General features: G+C 34.6%; 2 protein-coding genes across 3 annotated transcripts; both read right to left on the reverse strand.

The window, feature by feature from the left end:
* Positions 1 to 264: 264 nt before the first annotated feature.
* Positions 265 to 9,579, reverse strand: LOC138315823 (sulfotransferase 1 family member D1-like). The gene is made up of 7 exons (XM_069257112.1): positions 9,229 to 9,579; positions 5,119 to 5,168; positions 3,672 to 3,872; positions 2,975 to 3,292; positions 2,596 to 2,696; positions 1,970 to 2,150; positions 265 to 854 (listed from the first exon to the last, which is right to left on the reverse strand). Exons 2-7 carry the CDS (start codon positions 5,147 to 5,149, stop codon positions 742 to 744), a joined length of 945 nt encoding a protein of 314 aa, XP_069113213.1. The 5' UTR covers positions 5,150 to 5,168; positions 9,229 to 9,579; the 3' UTR covers positions 265 to 741.
* Positions 9,580 to 12,037: 2,458 nt separating this feature from the next.
* On the reverse strand, positions 12,038 to 21,181 carry LOC138315822 (sulfotransferase 1C2-like). 2 transcript variants are annotated; one of them, XM_069257111.1, is made up of 8 exons: positions 20,447 to 21,177; positions 19,047 to 19,098; positions 16,319 to 16,349; positions 15,805 to 16,005; positions 14,798 to 15,115; positions 14,320 to 14,420; positions 13,713 to 13,893; positions 12,038 to 12,627 (listed from the first exon to the last, which is right to left on the reverse strand). In XM_069257111.1, the coding sequence occupies exons 4-8, from the start codon at positions 15,851 to 15,853 to the stop codon at positions 12,515 to 12,517; spliced, it is 762 nt and encodes a 253-aa protein (XP_069113212.1). In that variant the 5' UTR covers positions 15,854 to 16,005; positions 16,319 to 16,349; positions 19,047 to 19,098; positions 20,447 to 21,177; the 3' UTR covers positions 12,038 to 12,514. The 2 variants fall into 2 exon arrangements, with proteins under 2 accessions (XP_069113212.1, XP_069113211.1); XM_069257110.1 differs by lacking the exon at positions 16,319 to 16,349 and having other exon boundaries at positions 20,447 to 21,181.
* Between the last annotated feature and the right edge of the window lie 874 nt (positions 21,182 to 22,055).

The raw sequence follows: 22,055 nt of genomic DNA on the forward strand, positions 1-22,055 counted from the left end.
AGACAATTTTGTCTAACCTTTTTGTCTTTTCTACGATATAATAAAAATGTGATAAAATCAAGGAATAGAAACAGTCATTACAAAATTATAAAGACTGTTAAATAAAGATAACTCGTTTTATACCGTGCATGCATTTATTTGTTGTTCATTTTATATCTTATTAACTTGGATATCATCAAATAATTCACCACGTTGTTCCGGAGCGCGCTCAAAGAGCATGATGAAAATAAGCACGTCATCTACAGATGTTAATGATTTTGTAAAAAAAAAAATAAAAAAATATCAAAAAATAATTTTTCGAATAGCTGAATGAAAAGCTATATAACAATGTCCGTTTTTGCAACAGTGTTCCAGTCATTGATGCTGTAACCAACGTCCTGTCACGCTTGATAAACGTTTACGATACAAGTCGCTAAAGGTAATCAATGATTCAAGCAGAATGATAGTAGAACCAAACGAGTGAAAAGTGAAAATTAAAAAGTAGCTATGTATGCTGAACGCATAAGTAGTTTACAGCATGTAGACGTGTCAGTAAATTAATTATGTCGAAAGAGTACTTAATTCGATATTGATAGTGTTCACTCGTTTATGGCTGATTATTTATTGCTCTCTTTTCGAATTTTTTTTTCTTTGGTCACTGATTGTACAAGAAGAGCAAAACGCCCACAGTGTGAACGTGATTGTAAAATATTTGTTCTGAAACTATTCAATAATTCATTAAAACCGTCAATGGTTTTTAAATCATTTTGAAAAGTCGAACTTGAAAGAAGAATCTTTCATCCTGTCTGAGAATATTTCGTCAAACTGTTCACTTTGTGCTACCGTCATCGTGTTCTTCCAGTCCCCGATTTCACCTTCAAATAAAGCAGGAAATCATCATTAAACGTGTCAAAGAAAACAAAGCTCAATTGATATTTTAATCCTTGGGTAGACTAGTGTCAGGCAGAGTAGGAAACAAACAATTAATGATATAAAAAAATCAAATAAGAAAATCAAATAAAGTAATGTCATTGACATGTAGTAAGGAAACATTGTGATTTCTATGCGAGGATCACAAAATGTGCTAATACCCGAGTTTTGTAGAGGGTTTTACAACTATATTTTGATATTCCGAGAGCGAAATATCCTTCATGTCCACAAATAAAGTTAAAACAACGATCCAAGATATAGTCTTATTATGATCGATATCGTATTGGGGTTAGATAATAGAGTTGTCGTTCTTTGTCCCTAACGTAGTTCTTTGCGCAGATGGCAGTGGAAGTTTACGCAAATAACATTATCGAAAGTAATGGCAATCCGCTAAAATATTTCTGTTTTTTTTTTTTTTTTTTGTAGAAATGGACGATAACAACATATTTATGTCATGCGATGAGGAGAATATTGCATACGATCTGAGTCATTTGTTTGAAGTTATTTATAATATTTTTTACTTAAATATTTCAAAGAGCCTTCGACGGTATAGATTCATTACATAGCTTGTTAATGACTAATAAGTCTCTAGTATTTGATAATGTTAGGTCTAAAAGACATCTGTACTTTAAGACAGTTGGTGTTATTTGGTGTAACTTAATAATGTAAAGGAATTCAATTATGTATTCACATATGCTATGTATATAAATTTCTCCTTGAATGACATTGATAGTACACCGTATATCACATACATTATATTAGTTAATCCTTTTTTCCAGGGAAATTTTAATGATTATTATGTTAAGAAAATGATTTTTATACTTGACTATTATCTTCAGTCTCGGGTTTCATTTTAATTTCAATTAGCATTCCCACTAACGCTGTTCAATTTAAAGAATTTAAACAGTTTTACAATGTACACTAGTTCATCAGCTTTAGAATTTCGATATTCCCTTGTAAACTACACTACCTGAATTTTCAGACATCCTGTCTAAACCGACCGAAAGAGTTGCTTCCATGTTGTCTGATAAGATAGGTTTCACTGTGTATGTATATTCACCTTTTCTATAGTGACCCTTCATTAGGTCCTTCTCAAACATGTATTCCTCGATGTTTTTGACATCTTCGTTAGCTTTCTTCATTCCTTTGAAACTGCACATTTCTGCAACCTTTGCAATGTATTCATCGTCACGGTCAGTACCAAGAAATTCCGAGAGGCCTTTGATAGTTGACACAGGGTTCTGTAAAAGATTTTATAATCTTAAGTCATTTTCTCTAATATTATTTTATGTATTCCTGCGAATCATGTGAAATTGTTTTTACTTTCGATTTCATGGTGCAGATGTTTGGTAGTGTCATGAGAGTATATTGAACTAAACATTCCAATGTTCATGCTTTAAATTTCTTGCGAAAATTAAATATAATTTGCTTCATGAATAATGTCCTTAGTTAACTCCAGATCATATTACTTATTATGAATTAATATACCGTGTATGTGGAAGCATTAGTATGAAGCATTAATATGGATTGAACATTTCTTTTGTTACTGGTTTCGATACAGTTCAAAATGAAGTGAAAGCGAGCAAATACCAAACTAGTAAGAAATTGTCCGTGATTGACAAATGTAGAGTAATTCAAACTATTATGGCCACAAGTTTCTAAGCTCGAAGGAAATGCTTTCCATACCTTTTTGAGTTGTTCGTAGTAGAGCACGTGTATATCTAGCTCCTTATCTTTGACAGCCTGTTCTGCTTCGAGAGTGTAGTCAAACCAGGATACCATTAAACCTGTAGAGATTTGTTATTGAAAAGACCAATAACAGTGTTTAGAGGCGTGTAGGCTTACCTATTCAGTCATAGTATGGCGCTAACATGTTTTTCATTAAAAAATAAATGGCATAACTGTACTTCATCATGATTTGCTCGACTTATTGTCAATCAAACAAATAGTACATATGTATTTGAATATCCTCATTTGTTTAAAAATTCAATGCCATTTCCAAAGAATAATCGACGTTCAACAAAATAATTATTATCATAAAAAAAATCTGATGATAAATACAAACCTAACGTCGTGAACATCATGAAAAATTCTTCAAAATTTCCTTGGAATGGCATCATTTTCGCTTTCTGTAAGAAATAAAAGGATGAGACCGTCACGTCTTTGGGATTTCGCTGTACTAGAAGGACCTTGAGTTTTTTCTCTTTGACCTCTGTAGGCAGTAGTCGGAGTGGCAGATGTGTATTTAGTATCCGCCTCGATGGGATGTTATCAAATTCTTCAGGATAATGAAATTCCATCATAACGGATTCCTTCGGTTTGGTTAGATATTCAAGTTTTCCAGTTGTCAGCATGTTGGCGATTTCCCAGACCCAGTGGGTACCTTTTGATAAAATTGATGAAGAGACGCCAGTAAGCTATTGCTTAGAAACCCACCACATTTACAAAACGGTAGAGATGAACTAAAACCGGTGACATTATGACCCAGTGTTACGTCGTATAGGTTATACAGTATATATTTACTCTGGTGGTCTAAAACACTATCATTACAAACACCATACCTTTCAACCTAAACAACATGTTTAGATAGTGTTTACTGTTTTTCATAACAAGATAGAAAGAGGCAGTAACGAAGAATAACGTAACACTTAATGACTTACTTAATTAAGTATACTTATAGTAGTAAACCGCTTTTATATATAAATATATAATTTGATTATCTTTGCATGCATTGTAAGAACAGGAAAAATGCAAACACAAACCGGATCTCATGTAAGCGCACAGAAAAATGTCGTCATCACGACACTTCATGGTACGGATTTTTTTCAGGTTCTCCCTCATATCGGGGATGTGTCCATTACGGATAATGTGGCAAGGAACTACCATTCCTTCTACGTCTATCACCTCTTTGATGTTTCCTTTCATATCTGGGATTCGAACTATATCCTCTTCTTTCACTTCACCTATTGTAAAACATGGAGTTATACAATGTATCACATGGCTAACAAGAAAGTATTAGTTTTTGGTACCGTAAAATGAAATGGAAAAAATAAAAATAAAAAAATAAATTGTATGTTGTATTATCAAGTACATGTAACCTGAACCGTAACATTAAATATCATACCGGTTCATCTTCTAATCACGTTACATAACATTATGTAATGTTGTGTAACGTAAATGTAATGTTATAGTTATTGTAACGTTCAAAGTGGTTAAATATGGTCTTATTCTTCTTCTCCGTTCATAGCTTTTTGCATGCTTAATTATTTCAATCTTATCAGGTTGCGTTGCTTCAACTGACAAAAATTGAAAATCAAATTGGAAAAAAAGAAAGAAACAGAGTTTGATTTCTCGTTTCCTTCAATATCCATATCATAAATAATGAAAGAAACATTATGTTTTAGAACATCAGTATTACATTGATATTCTTGTTCCTATTTTGTGTAGATAAAGATATTATCTACAGGGTTCACATATTTATCTGTTTAATTTGGCAACTGTTTATCTACATTTGATTATCATACAGTCTGTATATCCTATGTTAGATATCTATTGAAATACTTAATGATAGTTATCAAAAAACTTTTTGAATAAATGCAATATCACGATCAATGTGTGATTCTTTTACTTAATCTACCAATATTTAGCAAATAATTTAAGTACATGCATGCACACATTGCAGTATATCAAATTCGTGGGACCGTAGTCGGAAACAAAGACAGAAAAATATTTAGAATAAATATTACACAAAAAACAATTTGGCTTTTAAAGGCCCATAACCTTTCCGGAGCAAAATATAAAGGTTTCTTAAAAAACATTAATAACACCAGAAAATGCATACCGATGATCTAAAATAAGGTTACGACACCAAACATATGCAAGATTGCCTGCGTAATATATGAAAACAGTGGAGAGTCAATTCGCTGTTTTGCCGTCTGGCGCAGTGATAGTCAACTACCGCGCGGTATTTAGGACGACGGCGGGAAACATAATACGACCCGCGTTATGAAAATAAACATTTTATTTATTTTAACCAAATCGTTCAGAAGGTGATGATAAATGTAGTATTAACGGTAAGTTAATAATTTTTAGGACTCTACAAAGTTATCGATCTTGTTTTACATTCCCATTTTAAAAATTAAAAGCCGTTTCGGAAAGGTAGTGGGCCTTTAAACCGCCGAATTATCACTTCACCTATGACTCACTTACCTGGAGTGTACTTTGGTTTACTCTCCTCCATATCTGTTTATCTGAATTATCTAAAATATATACATGTGTTACACATGATACGAATGACGTTTTTCTCCAAGTAATTGTTTCAAATACAGTTTAACATCCCTAGAATGACTCAAACCATAGATTAAAGTGAATAGTCGGGCAAAGGAAACCAGTCTAAATGCGTTCTTTGGCCTTCCAAAAGTCATTGTATACCATAATGATGGTCAAGTTCTGCTTACGGTGTCCAGTTTTGACCATTGAAATTTTGGGGAAGCCCCGTGTAAATTTAGCACAGTTCTAAATATAAATTCTCCAAACTCTTTGAAAACGAGGCTGCGTGGAAATGTCAACATGGACATGTGTTTCTCAGTCGTGTCGGTTTCGTTTCGTGTGATAAACCACTAATGCGGTATGCAAATTGTTGTTTTGAGATGATACATTTGATGCAAATGAAGTATTCTTACATTAATGACAATGCTTTGTAATCATTTTTCGATAAAAGCATCTTGTACATGGAAATCGACACAAATATTCGGCCGATGCAGAGATGGGGCCCCGGCAAGGGGCAATTATTGCAGCATAGCATTCGTCGTATTTTACATCAACCGAATCATGAAGGTTAAATACAAATAATCGTAACATAATTTCCCATTTAAAACCACACGAAAACGTTCCATAGAACGTCCATGCATGTAGCTGTCAAAGATGTGAAAATAAATTAGCTCGTACAATGTATATATGTAAACGTACATTCCATGTAGCTGCTATAGAATTACAACTAGGAAATTCTCTCAAACATTGATAATATTTAATTCTTCACATTCATGTAGGCCTATGCTGTGAGAATTAACACATCATATATATTTCCAGAAAACATATAGGCCTACATGTATGTTACTTTCCTTTTCTGTTGTTTCCTGTTCTTTTTTGTGCTCTGGAGAAAAAGATGATTGAGTTGAAGAAAAGTAATTAATTAAGAGAAATGTGTACCACAGTACTTTGTCTGTAGCCGAGGGGTTCTATACTGTTTTAATAGTCCAGTAATTAATAATTAAATTGAAAATTTCAAAATTAAGATGAAATTGTAAATTCCATTTTTGAATGAAGTGGTTCCCCTCCTTTGAGAGTACACAGTGTGTATACCCTTTTTGGTTTTTAGGAATAATACCTGAATAGGAACCTGAAATAACATGACAATCAATCAGGTATGTGTGTGTTGGGGGGTGGGGGTGGGGGGGCTAAAAGACAGAAGAATCATGAGGTTGGGAAGTTGTAACTTGAGTGGGGGGTTGAAATATAGAAGAAATAGCTACAGATAACTGGAAGTGGAAGGGTGCTTTATCATTGATCTGGTCATTGCATATTTGGGGTTTACATGGCTTTTTTTTTGGTTATTTAGTCTCATTGATTTTGGAGCAACTTTGAATCCATATGGTACTGTATATCTTTCTTTTTTCCATGTGTAGCTATTTCTTCTGTATTTCACCCTCCGCCCAAGTCACAACTTCCCAATAGGTACCACTTTTTTGTTTAGAACTCAAATCAAAGACAGATGTACATAGTACTACATACTACATTTCAGTCTATGTGTTTGTAATCACTGTTACTACAGTATTAATACATAAATGGTCTATGTACAAGTTACACATAGACAATAAATGTGAAATTTGGTTCAGACAAAAAGATTTTTAACATTTCAGATAACTTGCTAGTTTTATGGTTTTATTTATATGTTGAGTCTACTCTCTTGTAAAGTAGAATTTAGAAATCCTAAGACAATGTTATCTATATTGCTATATGTAAAAAAAAAATCCTTATATTTTAAAAGTAATTGAAAAGCTATCTCACAAGCCCTGACAAACAAATGGGCAGGCATATGGATGCAAGAATTATAATCACTGGATCTAGAGGACTAATATAAACAGATATTTCTACAAAGTTAAACAATGAAAAAGTATTGCATCATAATTTTATTTAATGATTACAGTTGAAAGGAACATTTAATAAATTAATACTGTTTAAATGTTCTGTTCATGATCTTCTAGGTCCATATTGGAAAAGTTTACTTTCAAGAGCACTCAAATCAACATTCTTCAGTCTTCATATGATGCTAATTGTATGTATATGTATACATACACTTGTATACAGGTCCAAGGGATGAACTTTCTGTATTCATGTCACTATGCATGCATGGTGCCTGAAAAAAAGAACCAGCAATTTTTTTATACTGTTGAATATGACAAAAATTGAAATGATCAATTTCAAATATATATAAGTGAATAAATGTAGGTTCATTCTACAGGTTTTTTTTTTATTTTAGAGAAAACATTTTATAAGTTGTAAATGTGTCACTGATGCATTTGATAGAATCAAATATTGTTTCAAAAAAGATACAAAATTCATTATCTATAGTTCCAACAAAAATTCAGAATAATTATTAATGATACATGTACATGGCTGCAGTACATTTCAACTCTGTAAAGTTTGTCATATACACATGAACCAGGTACAGTTGTAATAAATATACAAACACTATTTATTATTATGACCAGAAATAATACTGTATGTGTCCTCCAAATATATCTAAAGAACAAGCTAAAACCTACATGTACATATGTATATGTGTATATCAGAACATATACAATACAATTTTACCAATTAACCTACAATGTAAATCCTATATACAATGTATGTGTATAACACTACCAGAACATGTACAGAACAAAAATTTACAAATTAAAAATCTATAAATATATACATCAGAACTGTATGAATTGACCGGTAGCATACAGGGCATTCATTACCCCTAAAGAGGCCCCACTAAAGAACCGCTATTTACCCCAGGGTTACGTTTTACGCGATTGGGGAACAGGTATGAAACATGTGACCATATGTGACCACTCATTTATGAAAAAATACTGCTAGGGACTATTTACATAATGATCAAAATACGAAGACTCACTCACAATCAGCTGAGCAGGGAGTACCGGGTACGTAGTAGGCCTAGGTACGTACAGTAGCGGTCCGGAGCCGCGTGCTCGTTTGAACTGTTCTCTTCACTATAACAAGTTGTATTAACACTCTCCATGCGTCGTAATGTTTACCGAGTCAGTTGTTGGGATTGTCGCTGCTCCATTGCCTTTCCTTTCGCATTTTAGGTGTGTCAGTTGGTTGTTTTGGCGGAAACATTTTGGTTCAAAACTACGGTAGCCATGTTTTGTTTACTACGGAGAGTGGTGGGTGTTGCGCATGCGTTAAGATTGAACTGCACTCTTAGCCGTCCGGGAGGACTTTTAGGATTCCCATAGATATCATTATTTTCTTCGCATGTACAGCGATTTTGACGGAAAGTTTTATTTTTCTAATTCATAAGAAATTATACCGGATATATTAATACCATTTTTACCGATTTTACAGTCACTTGCCCGACTATTCGCTTTAACGTATACCATTAATACACTCTCTTTGTTTAGTTACTACGACTTAGTAAACATATCATCCTTGTGGAAATGTATAGTACTAAGTTATATCTGTACATCGCACTACCTTGACAAGAATGAGGAGTTCTAAGTAGGTGCGCAAGTTACTAGGATTAAAAAATTAAGCTTTCAACAGCTACCGAATATTAGTGACCTTGTCGACGTGTATGCTGACAGACATCTTGTCACCGATAACTTGACCACAGTACACCTTTAATCTATACAATTGCTAACTCTAATAAAAACAGAATAGCGCTGAACATCCATGCATCTGAGACTGTTACTCATTTTATGTTATCATGTTCTAAATGTTGAACTGTTTGCCGTGGTGATATTTTAAGTCTGTGTACACACGCACGATGCCCTTAAAATGTGATCGCTTTACACCAACACAATGAAAGTGTCTACCATCATTAACATCACTAGTCTTAGCTTTAATATCATAAGTTATAGCTATAAAAGTATCAAACAAATAGTCATTTTCTCAATAAATAACAGAAACCAATAATAATATAAAATGTATGTGCTATTGTTACCGCTGCCTGGCTGGATTCTTTGTCAATGTCACTTTGAAGTACTCATTTAAAAAATGTTGACACACAAGCACTAAAAGTCTGTTTACCTTTCTTTCCCCGCTAGGTACATGTAGTGTGTAGCTTTTTCACGCTGATCTCCGTGTACACGTGGCAAAACTGATATCAATATATTTCATGTGAGCAGATGATAACACAATGTAGAACAAAGGCTTGACGCTTACAAGACTCTATAGGTTTGTGTGTGAGAGAGAGTGTGAGGAAGTATGTGTGTGTTAGGGTGTATGTGAGAGAGAGAGAGAGTGAGGGAGTGTATGGGTGTGAGAGAGAGAGAGTGAGGGAGTATGTGTGTGAATGAGAGGGAGTATGTGTGTGGGTGTGTGTGTGAGAGAGAGAGAGTGAGGGAGTATGTGTGTGTAAAAGCATCCAAACGTGTGTGGAAACTACAAAGATGATAAAGCTGTTTTTAGGTCACCTGAGTAGAAGTCTCAAGTGACTGTGATTTCTTACCTAGAGATAATCTGTACTTTCGCGCCAAAAGCAATGATCAAAATATCGAGTCTCCAGGTACCTCCAATACTATTGTTTTGTAATAGAAACTCATTTTACCGAAATGGTAGATGCCATGGATTGAAAACTGTAGTTGCAAATTAACTGTAATTGTATGACACACCTAGATTTTATTTCTTGTTTTCTGATGGCAAACTTATTAATATTAACACATACTTTTTGTATTTTGTGTTGTATAACATTGGCTCTGCTCTCCGTCATCTTGCACATATTTAATATGTTGTCATATGTATGTTTATTGTAATCCTATGTGCTGTTTGCATTCGGAATAAAATGAATTGAATTGAAATATTTTCGTATCAGGTGTACGACAATGGAACATAAGTAGCGACGTGTTATCTTTAATCTTATAATCTTGTTTTAATGATATTAGATGAGTCATTTGAAAACATACTGTAAATTAATCTATTGGAAATGTTATAAATAGAAATTAAATATAAGTACCGTATGGTGCAATGAATAACTCATATACAATATATGTTAATATACCTCTCCTTTATTTACACTCTATAAAAGTGACTTGGTTAAAATGGCAAGCTCCCTACTTTTCCCCCAAAATCTCGCTCAGTCCGTGTGTTAGTCTTTCGAACTAACACACCACTGGAAGCTAGCACACACCCGGACTCGGATATTTCCGTCGAACCAATCAGATTCGAGGTGGGCGGGACTTATTTCCGATCACACAATCAGTTGCCAGGCGACGTAAAAATTGGGCGGAGCTAGTTGCCGATCACACCATCTCCGTCGACGTAATGAAGCGACGTTAGTAAATGTATCCGTCGGACACTGTTACCGAAGACGTCGTCATGTTTATCAGGTAAGTGTCAATGGAAAATACCTTACATGTACGTACAGTTGTAATGTAGGCTACAAGTACCTGTAAGTGGTACATGTACATGTAAGTTTTAGGAATTTCAACAATACATGTATATAATTTCAGTATTATGCCTTGTGGTAGAAAATATCGAAATATTGAGAAATCATAGCGGAATCAACATTTTAAGCCGATAGTTGAATAGAAGTATAAAAAGGGACTTGTAATCACAATTGTCATCTCGGAATAATTTGAAATGTTTGAAGCCAAGATTATGTCAGCAAAGAATTATCTGTAATCTTTTAAAAACAAATTTGAAACGTAAAATCGACTGAAACATAACCGACATCAAACCAATCTGTAGATTCATAGCGTTGCGTAAGATCAGTAACAAGAATGGGGTACAATGTACTTTTAAAGAACATAAGTAATATTTTGGCAAGTTCGTTAATAATAAAAACAAATTATCTTAATTTGTTGTGAGCAGCTCAATCAAAATTTGAACAACTGCTTCTAAAAACCAATAACTCGATTGAACATTATTTATAAAACAACATTTGTGGTTATGGCTAATAGATTAAAGACAATTTTCGACAGAGGAATCAATGCAGATCAGACTGGCTATTTATTAGGTATATAGAACATATTTGCCATGTTTTCGCGTCTATGTATTTTCTGAGAAATAACGATAACAAACTTTAACTATCAAATTCCTTGTTATCGATCGATCGGTCCCAAATCGCAATATGCACAACTAGGCCACTAGGGAAACCTACATATGAAATTTGAGACAGATCCCTTCAGTACTTTGTGAGAAATAGCGATAACAAATTTTAATTATCAAAATCCAAGATGGTTGCCTGGCGGCCATCTTGTTGACCGATTGGTCCCAAACTGCAAAATGCACAACTAGGGCCCTAGATGAAATGACAGATCCCTTTAGTACTTTCTGAGAAATAGCGATAACAAGAATTGTTAACGGACGGACGGACGAACGGAAGTACGGACAACGGAAGAAAAGCGATTTGAATAGCCCACAATCTGATGATGGTGGGCTAATAAATACAATTTTAAAGTGTCAATTTCGTATAAGTATGAAATAAAAATGGTGTCATGACAACAGTGAGTAAGTTAACTATGACGATAGCGGGTGAAGAACGGAAACCAATATCGTAATGGCACTGTATATACCGTTACGGGTTTTCTTTACACTATGATGATACGTACATGTGTGGTAATGAACAGGCTTTTACACATAGTCTGGTAATAGGTAGAGTCATGTAGGCGATGAAACAGTAACTAATGCAAATGCTTCTGTACACATTTCTAGTCAATGCAAATTACATAAGAATAAAACGTAGACGTAATTTGTCATTTTGATGTTTGTCTTCTCATTTTTTCACCACGATATGTAAGTTATATCAATCCATTTCAATTGGATTAAAATGTTTTCTCAGTTTCTATAACGTACGTTGACTAAGCGTATAAGAAATAATTAATAATTTTTGCTTAAGTGGTTTCTGATGTGATTTTATTTAAAGAAAAATACTAATAATATGTTTCAGATATATTATATAAACTATACTGTAAACTAAGTATATGTACTGAAATGAAGAAGGCAATGGAAATGAATGTGGAAAAGACACTGTGAACAAGCCTTCTGTGTAATTACGAATATGAACGTAACGTACAACTCAATGTGAACGTCAGCCAGTGATTGAATAGGATATATAAAGGCATGTTAAATCTATGAGCACGAAACATATAGATAAGCTATTACACTCGTTTAAACATTAATCTTTGTAGTTCCGCCTTTCTGAATACATATTTAAAGGTACATTTATTTCCTTGATCACATCGATACAATAGATAAGTATATAATGAACGGTATTAACGTTTGCTGTCGCAATCTTGAATGCACAATGAGTATTGTTCTGGAGTTCTTGATTCACTTAAAAGATATTGTCGATGATATTTACATCATCAATTATCTATTTTGTAAAGTCAAACTTAAAGGAAGAGTCTTTCATCTTTTCGGCGAATAGTTCGTCAAACTGTTTACTTTGTGCCACTGTCATCATGTTCTTCCAGTCCCCGATCTCACCTTAAAACAAAACACATAACATCAGTAAATCTGTCAATGAAAAAACTAAATTGATTTAAAGAGCAATTGCAGATGGTTTCCGCATATTTGTCGTTAGATAACAAAAACTAATATGTTTAGATGTAAATTTTCAAAATATGTTCTGTAAAGGCTTAAAAGGAAGTAGTATATCGTTCAAATATCGCATGCAATATGTCTACTTATTTCCAAATAGCAAGTGCATATATTTATAACTCTCATAGCCTTTATATATAATAACAAGTAAAATAATTTAATATGTAAACAAAGATATGTTCTCTCTGTGTTACAATGTATCATTATCTTAAGGCCTGGACACACTTTCGTTCTCGCCGTTGTAGACCGTAGTTCAAAAATACCGTAGTGAAGAGTAATATTTACATTCCCGTTTTCTCTTTCCTGTATAACCTTACTAACTGCGAAATTGTTTACACTTGCGTAAACGCAGTGGTTGCCGCGCAAGAATACAAACACCGGAACACTGACTTCCGCAAGTAGTGTGAATGCGCATCCAACATGTTCAAAATTTTCCTTGGATACAAAAATACACCCAAGTGTAACTAAGGAAGACAACGGCTACTATACGGAAATCTACGGACAATCTCAGAATACCACGAATGTAGCTGGATTGAATCCGTAGCTAATTCGGCGAGGTGAACCGTAAATGTGTGACCGTGGCTTAGGTATACCCAATGTCTCATGGTCGAAATACCGTAGTCAGATTTTGAGCATGTTCAATATTTCTGACCTTCCCTAAGATTTTCCACGGCCTACTAAGGTGTAGCACGGGTTAGTACGGTTCACAACTACGGTCTACTACGGTCCAAGTTCTACGGTTAATTTCCGCAAAACCGCAATTGGTTTATATAATTACTTTTTCAAGTTATTTCATTTACGCATATATACTAGAGAATATCGTCGTTTGAGTAATATTCGGATTGTGTTGGTTCTATGATGAGATTATATGCCAATATTATATTACAAAATATATGCACACTTGTGATTTTACAGATCAAATAAGATAACTCTATCAACCTCTCAGACGTGTGTAACATTGATATCATTACCTTTTCTGTAATGACTCTTCATTAAGTCCTTCTCAAATGTAAATTTGTCAATATCTTTAACTTCGTCATTGGCTTTCTTCATTCCCTGAAAGCTGCACATTTCTGCTACCTTCGTTATGTATTCGTCGTCACAGTTAGTCCCAAGGAATTCCGAGAGCCTCTTGATAGTTGGTACTGTATTCTGTATAAAAAGAGTTACAACAAAAAATTTCCTTAATTACAGAATTCTCACAAGAGGTATGTATTATATGCCATCGACCATAATTGTGATCGTAATATGCAGACCACTGCCTGGTGTCAGGAAGTAATGACAACAAAATTGTTTTAACAACACTATTTAAATCAGAACATGTCTTGTCAATTTAAATGTGTGAAATATATTGGTAATAACATTAGTTATACTATAATACCATTTAAATGATAATGTTTGGCTCGATTTGAATGAATCCCGCCAAATATGAAGACAACTTCCTAATATAAGTCTCGTAAGTCAGGTTTTTTTGATTGATGTCGATTAAGACATTTAATGCGGCGACCATGGGAAACGAATGGTAGGTATTATGAACTCTCTAAGTCTTTATAATTTTTAATTGATTACTTTCAATACCTTTTTGAGTTCCTCGTAGTTGATCACATGCATATCTAATTCCTTCTCATTTACGGCTTTTTCCGACTCAAGGGTATAATCAAACCAGGATTGTCTTAAACCTGTAAAAATGAAGAGGAATTCTCACTCATGCATGAAAATATAAAGCAAATGCTATACAGATGAACTTGGATGTATCAATTCCGTATACTATTTACAATTGTAGAATCATGATTTAACAATTGGACAAAATAAACATTTATAGCTTTTTGCGATGAGTGAACATTTTTTTAAATACAATTTTAATGAATATTGCATTGTTGTAAATATAAAGGTCTATTAAAAGGGGTTGTTGGCATGCGTCATTAGTCACATCCCGGAATAACAAACATCCACTACGTGTACCAACAGTTGGATATTTCGCAGTAATCCCATATTAATTTCGTCAATCAAAGTCCAAACATTCCGCCATTCATAATGATTAAAATGATAATGATACCTCCTTTCATGAACATCTTGAAAAATTCATCAAAAGTTCCCTCGAATGGCATTAATTTCGCTTTTTGCAAGAAATGAAACGCTGACACCAAGACATCCTTAGGGTTACGTTGTACAAGAATTACTTTAAGGTTTTTCTCTTTGACATCTGTAGGCAATAATCTCACAGGAAGGTGTGTATTTAGTATCCGCCTTGACGGAATATTGTCAAATTCTTCAGGATAATGGAACTCCATCATAGCGGATTCCTTCGGTTGACTTAGGTATTCCAGTTTTCCTGTTGTGAGCATGTTAATGATTTCCCATGTCCAATGAGTACCTTACGAAACAAACGAAAAAGGAGATAGAGATCGCAAACTGTGATGGAGACAATGTCAAGAACAAAAAATATTATTGACTTAAAACAAAAGCTTGTAATGGATTAATTGGTAGGATCTAAACAAAATGATTATGTATCACAATAATTGCATGTATTAAACTTTGGCCCTGTATGTAGGGCGTTAGATTGTACCTAATGCCCCTATTGCATGTACTAAATTGTCTTATTGCAAAGAGACACAAAATGATGTATGGAATGGAGGCCGTCGTGAAATGACTCTGGCTGTTAATATGACGTAATTATAACCAATAAACCAAACCCTCCGACACTACCATGTGCGCGTGGATAATCTCCTGTAAGGCTATCGTAGTCTTGAAAACCAATTCCCAGTGAAACCTTTTGTTACTAGGTAAGTAGTCTATATGATTGATATCACGTTCAATTCAATAATACGTCAAACCGCTCTCCGTCGGTTATAGATGCATTTATTTTGTATTTGACAAGAGCGCGATGATTATCATTTATTGTTGTTTTTTTACTTTTGAAATATTCATTTTCACATGTACGTAAACCTTACGGGAACATGTGGTTTAAAGTTAGCATGTTTCGTTACATTGTGCATCTTTTGTTGTGTATCCAAAACGGTATATATTATACATATGTTCAAACGGATATAAAAACACACAAACCTGATCTTGGGAAAGCACACAGAAAAATGTCGTCCTCCCGACACGTCATTTTCCTAATCTTTGGCAGGTTAAGCCTTATATCTGGGATATGTCCACTTCGGATAACTTCACAGGGGATCGTTATTCCCTCCACTTTGATGATTTCCTTTATTTTTCCGTTCTGGTCTGGAATCCTAATGATATCCTCGTCCTTCAGTTCACCTATTATAAAACATGGCGGGTTATAAAGTCGAACAATCCTGAGAAACGCCGAGAATAACTATAGGACAGTATTTAGTTGATTACCCGATCATATGTCGGTCTCTTTTACCCGCAACAACTATTGCTTTAGGACAATGGGTATACACCATACCAACTAGTATATATATATATGTGTGTGTGGTAAAAAAACTTTAAATAACTGTTAAAAAGCTGTTAAAAATCACTGTAAATTAAATGTCAGGAAATTCTCATTCTTGCAAAGAACGGTAAACATATGGAACAACTTATCTGAAGAAGTAGTGCCATCTCCTACCTTGAACCAGTTCAAATCATCTGTAAATGAACTATGGAAGAAACAAAAAATCAGGTTCTGTCCAGATTGCTATAGGAGATTTCAGAAAAGATGGCGATGACGTCACACAAAGGTACATCCGGGCGCTCAAAGGTACAACTCCGTATATCTGTACACATTAACATGGTGGGAACACAGCCGCTTGCGATGTTTGTTTACATTTTATTGTAATAAATAGTACGGCAAACCGAGAACTATTGCGTTATTTTAATTTCAAAAAGTGTAAATAAAAATATTTTACAATAATATACAAATTTAAACATATGGTATTCATATATTTTACTCTGTTTATACTCCATTTTCGACCGCTACGAGAAAACACGGTCGCCATTACGTATAACATTGACAGACATATTGCAAATATCAACTTGAAATTACAAATTAAATTCAAAGTCCCCCAAAATATTATTATAAGTTATTTCTGTTTTCGAAGTGTTACTTGATAAAACACCTTACAATGTATGATTAGTGCAAAATTAAACATTTGCTTTCGTAGATTACCCCAAGCCCACGGCAGCCATTACAGTACAGCCGAGAACCCGAATTTCGTCCATTTTCAGTGTCAAAAAATACGTATTCTGGTTATTTTTTTTTGTCATCAGTTTTGGGAATTAGTTTATAACATACAAATGAGTCAGTTTGTAGGTTCATTTTATCACATTTTCAAACAAAACTAGAGTATTTATGATTCTCGAAGCCGTACGCAATGTATCCTGGTCGGCATTTACAGTACTACGATCATTAATTTATATCAATTTAAATGAAGTCTAACTAATATGTATTCAAATTTTCTAAAAGTAATACCACTTCAATTTGAGACTTAACATAGCAGTCTATGGGATAAAAGCGGCTGAAAATGAAATATAAAAAATGAAATCTGCAGCATTAAAACTGAACGATTTCACCATTTTATTTTTCGAGATCGGCAGCCATACGTGTACGTGTAACACAGTAGTTTAATTACTATTCGTCATTTTGTTACGATACAAGAGCATTCCATTAAAACAACATGTACATATTAAATAACAAAATATATATCTTAAACAAGTCCTTATTGAGATAAAAGTGTTGGTAATTATTAATGTGATTTATTTTCCAAACAATGCTGTGGCCTGCGGTGATCTACCAGCGACGAAGCCATGCACGAGCGGCCGTGGTCTGGCCAGATATGGTCCACCTTTCGTTATGTTATATAGTGTTGTGAGCAGCTTTTTCATGTACAACAGAAACATGACACAATAAAATCAATTATCTATTCATAACTTTTTCACAACATGGATTTCTACGTGTGAACAAAAAACGGGTACGTGTGATGTGACGACCCGGCACCGCTTCGCAAGCTGGCTTCAACACTAAATCTACAGAAATATATTTAGCAATAAACAATTGTAAATATCAAAATATAAATGTCTGTAGCCTCTTAAACAATAAGAAACCATTTTAAAATCAGAATTTGCAAGTATGAAAGTGTATACTTTTGCCACAGTATCGATTGTGTAGCAGGGCTGTACGTATCTGTTATTGTTTTCATTAGTCGACATACAGTGTTTGTACCTTTGAGGACCCGGATGTAAATTTTCTGTGACGTCACGCCATCTTTTCTGAAATCTCCTATTCAGACCAACCGGAACCGGAAGTAAGAAACACTGTGATGGGTCAGAGAGGCGACGACCGCCTATGATAATAGACCTCGACGACAGGTAACAGGTAATAACTTGAAAAATAATTCCGAAGTAATGCTACTACATCGCAAAACATCTATAAGCAAAGGTATTACAGAGTTATCGCCGATATATTCTCTATCCAACTTAGACAACAACACGCAATATCATCACCAAAAGGTGCTTCGTCATTTCACCCGCGTTTGATCATTTACACTGATACTTTGGAGTTGCTTATGTACATTAGTTTGGTTTCAAATTAAACGCATAAGAGTTTGATAAATACTAAACTATTTTCATAGTTTATACAAAACAAGATCCCCATTCTCTTTTGACCAAACTACTAGTATGTTACTCATTCCATGGAGGATTGTGACCAAACTACTAGTATGTTACTCATTCCATGGAGGTTGTGACCAAACTACTAGTATGTTACTCATTCCATGGAGGATTGTGACCAAACCACTTGTATGTTACTCATTCCATGGAGGATTGTGACCAAACTACTAGTATGTTACTCATTCCATGGAGGATTGTGACCAAACTACTAGTATGTTACTCATTCCATGGAGGATTGTGACCAAACTACTAGTATGTTACTCATTCCATGGAGGACTGTGACCAAACTACTAGTATGTTACTTATTCCATGGAGGATTGTGACCAAACTACTTGTATGTTACTCATTCCATGGAGGATTGTGACCAAACTACTAGTATGTAACTCATTCCATGGAGGATTATGACCAAACTACTAGTATGTTATTCATTCCATGGAGGATTGTGACCAAACTACTAGTATGTTACTCATTCCATGGAGGATTGTGACCAAACTACTAGTATGTTACTTATTCCATAGAGGATTGTGACCAAACTACTGGTATGTTACTCATTCCATAGAGGATTGTGACCAAACTACTGGTCTGTTACTCATTCCATGGAGGATTGTGACCAAACTACTAGTATGTAAAGATGTAAATGATATCTGAATCAAAAGTCGCTCAATTAACACCATAGTTATGCGTCTTACCTGGAGTATACTTGGGTTTTGGTTTACCTTCCGCCATGTTTCTCCGTGATATCTGAAATACAAATTGAATGCATACGTGTCTTTACCTAACATATTTTAATCTTCATATACAAATGAAATAATTGCTTGAGCGAAATATCGACCAGTTTAACATTTCCGGTGACAGTGATTTATTTCCAGAGGAAGACATGTCAAAATTGTGATGTGTACATTGAACATATCAAACTAATATCGTTTAATATACTTTGATATAATCCGCAGCCATTAGTAAAATTCCGCGCCTTAAAGTAAACATTTTACCTTTTCACTGCACATATGCATGCGTGATGTATACAAAACAGTATAAAATGGCCCTAACAACTACATATGTAACAAGTAAATATCACACATATATTAATTGGCTTCAGTATAAAACCACACCGTTTTTTATGCATCACGCATTTTCATAAGGCTTTAGTGTAAGGTTCGCGTACAAAAAGGTCACAGAGTATAGAGTATAAGACTCTTTCATATGTGGATATGAAGGATAGGGATATTCTACCCGAGGGTCACAAAATGAAGTAAAACCCAAGGCTTGCCGAGGGTTTGGCAACATTTTGTGATCCCGAGGGTAGAATATTCCTATCCTTCATATCCACTTATGAAAGAGTATTTTTCTTTCATACCTCGACGTTTTATTGCAATTTTACAACTATAATATCCCGCCATTTTGAAATAAATTCGAAGACTGGAAGTCACTTATTTTCAACACAAATTCCGTTGTTTGCATCTTTTATAGTAAAACCGGTCATATTTGTGAAAAAATGTTAAAATTTTGTCGAGGAAAAAGAGATTTTGTTGACGCCGTGACGTCACGAGGATTTATTGCATGGGTTGTCATGCAATACAGCCTCAGGCGACAAGAGTTTGTTGCCCTAGATCAGTCAGTATTACACCTGTAGGTATGAAAGAAACAGTCAATTCCTGTGACCCCATTATCTGACCGGAGTACCAGTATAGGTTACTGAATTCACAACTGTGCTGTGACGCCGGGTCTCTGAATACATTGCTATTGACTATGTGCCTTCAACTTAATCATTGTTCCAAATGCCGAACTCCGTTTGCTATTGTGACATTTAAACTCCGTGTATATGTGTACTATATCACTACCCGAGTCGGCTTACCAACTAAAACTGTATTCACTTAATGAACCCACTGTTAAGTAGCTTCTAATTTTATTAATAATTTGTAGACCTTGGCTAGCTGTAAAAGTATCAAAGAATAAAATCATATTTTCATCGTCTGTAGAAATATTCACAAATCATAACGTACGTGATTTAATGACTAAACCCATTGGCATTTAAACTCTTAAATGTTCTGCAAAATATAACACATGCACACATGAATTTATATGTTCTCACCTATGTAATGTGTACGCCTCCGGTGGTGTATTCACGCCGGTCCTGGGTAAATGTGGTGTAGGTGATAAACTAGGCTATGTCATCAGCCGATAATACAGTACTGTTCGTTCCGTGTCGGCACACATAGAAGAAGTGTAGGTATAGACATCTAAATGTACACTATCTACAACTACACTACTTCTATGTGTGCGTCAAAATAATCATAAAACTATCTCAAGTTTAAAATTTCGACAACTACCCTACTAACATTTACTGTATTTACTTTGTCAAGTGTGCATGAACAACTATCACTTACTTCTGGTTATGATAACATGTGTAACCTCGATCACGTATGCATGTGTCGACGGAATATATATGTAGTAAAGATGGGAAAATAATGCTCGGAGACATTGTTGTTATTATTGTAAAAGAACCGGGAAAATACACATTCCTGTCGAGTGCCCCGACCAGGAATCGAACCCGGGTCTCCGGCATGGAAATCTACGGCTCTACCGACTGAGCCAAAGATGCATGCTCCGTCAGCTGAGTGACAGAGACCGTATTTAACACTATTTACAAGCCACACCGACCCGCTCCTTTTACACTACTCCCCCTGTTTTTCTTGAGATTTCCTTAATCTCAACCGAAACTCTTTAACCACCTTCCATAGGTTATTTCGTTGGGCGCCAATGTAGAAGAACAAGGAAAATACACATTCCTGTCGAGTGCACCGACCAGGAATCGAACCCGGGTCTCCGGCGTGGAAATCAGCATGCTCCGTCAGCTGAGTGACAGAGACCGTATTTAACACTATTTACAAGCCACACCGACCCGCTCCTTTAACATTATATTTATCATTTTACGTAAATAAATCAATTTTGATCTAAAACCGTGTAACTTTATTTGTATAACAGAGCCAACAATATAAACCAATCGAATGTGTTGTTATGGAAATGAAAACGATCTGTTTACTTTCTAACAATGCTTCATACGGATTTTTATTAATATTATACCTGATGTACATTTTCTCTAATTGTTCTTTTATTCATTTGTTTGAGTTATATTAGGGGATAGCTTAAGTTACTGATTACATATATATGATTATGAAATCAATCTTTAGACGACATGACTCGGAAATAATCAATAAATATATGTATAACTAGCTAGTATCGCTCAAAATGGGTACTGAGCGTTGGCCGCTGACTTTTTTCACTGGTATTTCGACTTTCCTCTGCTATCGTTACCTGATACGTCCTTAAATGACCAGGGTTGTAAATAGGACGTTACACTCATCAAACCAAAATGTTTACATTTAACACATCGTGTGTTTGTGGCCTACAACTTGCAGTTGAGTAGTGATTAACGGCCTAAACGGTTCACTGAGTGTTGATTGGTTCTTATCCCCGTATCATGTTAGCAAGAACCCTATGTGCATAGTATTGTATTATTAAAAATCAGATTGACTTTAGCTTCTGATGAAAAGAATGATTTCGTCATGGAAATATTGTACAGGATGTGCATTTGTAAAATAAATAATGCACAAAATATGTCCCACACAAATTAACGCTTTTTAAATGGGAAAAAGAGTCTTGGAATTAAGTTTTGTTTGTTTGTTTGCTTATTTTAACGT

The sequence above is a fragment of the Argopecten irradians genome, chromosome 2 (assembly GCF_041381155.1).
Source record: "Argopecten irradians isolate NY chromosome 2, Ai_NY, whole genome shotgun sequence".
Classification (NCBI taxonomy): domain Eukaryota; kingdom Metazoa; phylum Mollusca; class Bivalvia; order Pectinida; family Pectinidae; genus Argopecten; species Argopecten irradians.

Excerpts from the sequence above, each read along its gene's own strand:
- LOC138315823 (XM_069257112.1), bottom strand. The coding sequence starts at position 5,149 with ATGGAGGAGAGTAAACCAAAGTACACTCCAG. Across the intron at positions 2,151-2,595 it reads ACTACGAACAACTCAAAAAG|AACCCTGTGTCAACTATCAA; the intron begins GTATGGAAAGCA and ends AATCTTTTACAG. Across the intron at positions 855-1,969 it reads GAAGGGTCACTATAGAAAAG|GTGAAATCGGGGACTGGAAG; the intron begins GTGAATATACAT and ends CTTTATTTGAAG.
- LOC138315822 (XM_069257110.1), bottom strand. The coding sequence starts at position 19,083 with ATGGCGGAAGGTAAACCAAAACCCAAGTATACTCCAG. Across the intron at positions 15,116-15,804 it reads GTGTGCTTTCCCAAGATCAG|GTACTCATTGGACATGGGAA; the intron begins GTTTGTGTGTTT and ends TTGTTTCGTAAG. Across the intron at positions 14,421-14,797 it reads CAAGATGTTCATGAAAGGAG|GTTTAAGACAATCCTGGTTT; the intron begins GTATCATTATCA and ends TCATTTTTACAG.